The sequence below is a fragment of the Rhincodon typus genome, unplaced genomic scaffold (assembly GCF_021869965.1).
Source record: "Rhincodon typus isolate 14 unplaced genomic scaffold, sRhiTyp1.1 hic_rhity00009470, whole genome shotgun sequence".
Taxonomy (NCBI): Eukaryota; Metazoa; Chordata; class Chondrichthyes; order Orectolobiformes; family Rhincodontidae; genus Rhincodon; species Rhincodon typus.
The window spans coordinates 1,181-2,284 of NW_025975108.1; the positions used below are offsets into that span (position 1 = coordinate 1,181).

Genomic DNA, 1,104 nt, shown 5'->3' on the forward strand with positions numbered 1-1,104 from the left:
CTCCCGCAGGGAGCTGGGGGTGTGGGGCTCGCTCCCGCAGGGAGCTGGGGGTGTGGGGCTCGCTCCCGCAGGGAGCTGGGGGTGTGGGGCTCGCTCCCGCAGGGAGCTGGGGTAGGGGGGAATGGTGTGGGACTGAACATGCTGAGAATGGAGTATAATTCTGCTGTCGTTGCCTGTGCTTTCAGACTGTGCACCTGGCCATACTGTGACTGGGTTGGTTGGAGGTCAGGCAATATTACCCTGTATTTACGAGGTGACGGGGCCGGTCTCTCTCACATCAGCCCGACTGTATTGGCAGTTTCCTCCCAAAAAGGTTGCCTACGCCTTTCTCGAAGGAAAGCCTGAAGAACAATATGTGGAAAGTCATTACAGAGGAAGAACCACCGTTCCCAAGACTGAGTTGATCAGAGGAAACTTCTCCCTGCAACTGAACAACCTCACTGTGAAGGATGATGTGGAATATCACTGCTATTTCTTCTTAAACAACAGGAAGGCTTATGAATGTCAGCTCCAACTGCACATAGCTGGTAAGCTCTGGCTTCAGAACGGGCCATACGATGTGGGCGGAGAGGGGTTACTGAGTGACAGTGTGAGGGAGAGGGATTAACATCTGTACAGATACAGTCAGTAACACAGGGCGCTGCGCGGGGAGAGGGGTTACTGAGTGACAGTGTGAGGGAGAGGGATTAACATCTGTACAGATACAGTCAGTAACACAGGGCGCTGCGGGGGGAGAGGGGTTACTGAGTGACAGTGTGAGGGAGAGGGATTAACATCAGTGGGGATACAGTCAGTAACAGAGGGTGCTGCGGGGAGAGAGGGGTTACTGAGTGACAGTGTGAGGGAGAGGGATTAACATCAGTACAGATACAGTCAGTAACACAGGGCGCTGCGGGGGGAGAGGGGTTACTGAGTGACAGTGTGAGGGAGAGGGATTAACATCAGTGGGGATACAGTCAGTAACACAGGGCGCTGCGCGGGGAGAGGGGTTACTGAGCGACAGTGTGAGGGAGAGGGATTAACATCTGTACAGATACAGTCAGTAACACAGGGCGCTGCGGGGGGAGAGGGGTTACTGAGTGACAGTGTGAGGGAGAGGGATTA

The 1,104-nt window shown here is 54.6% G+C and overlaps 1 protein-coding gene across 1 annotated transcript in view; it reads left to right on the forward strand.

The window, feature by feature from the left end:
- LOC125482372 (CD276 antigen-like) overlaps positions 1-1,104 on the forward strand; it is a 5,187-nt gene that overhangs the window by 1,108 nt on the left and 2,975 nt on the right. Inside the window, exon 3 of the mRNA XM_048594443.1 lies at positions 186-527. Coding sequence (XP_048450400.1) covers positions 186-527 — 342 coding nt within the window. The remainder of the gene's footprint in view (positions 1-185; positions 528-1,104) is intronic.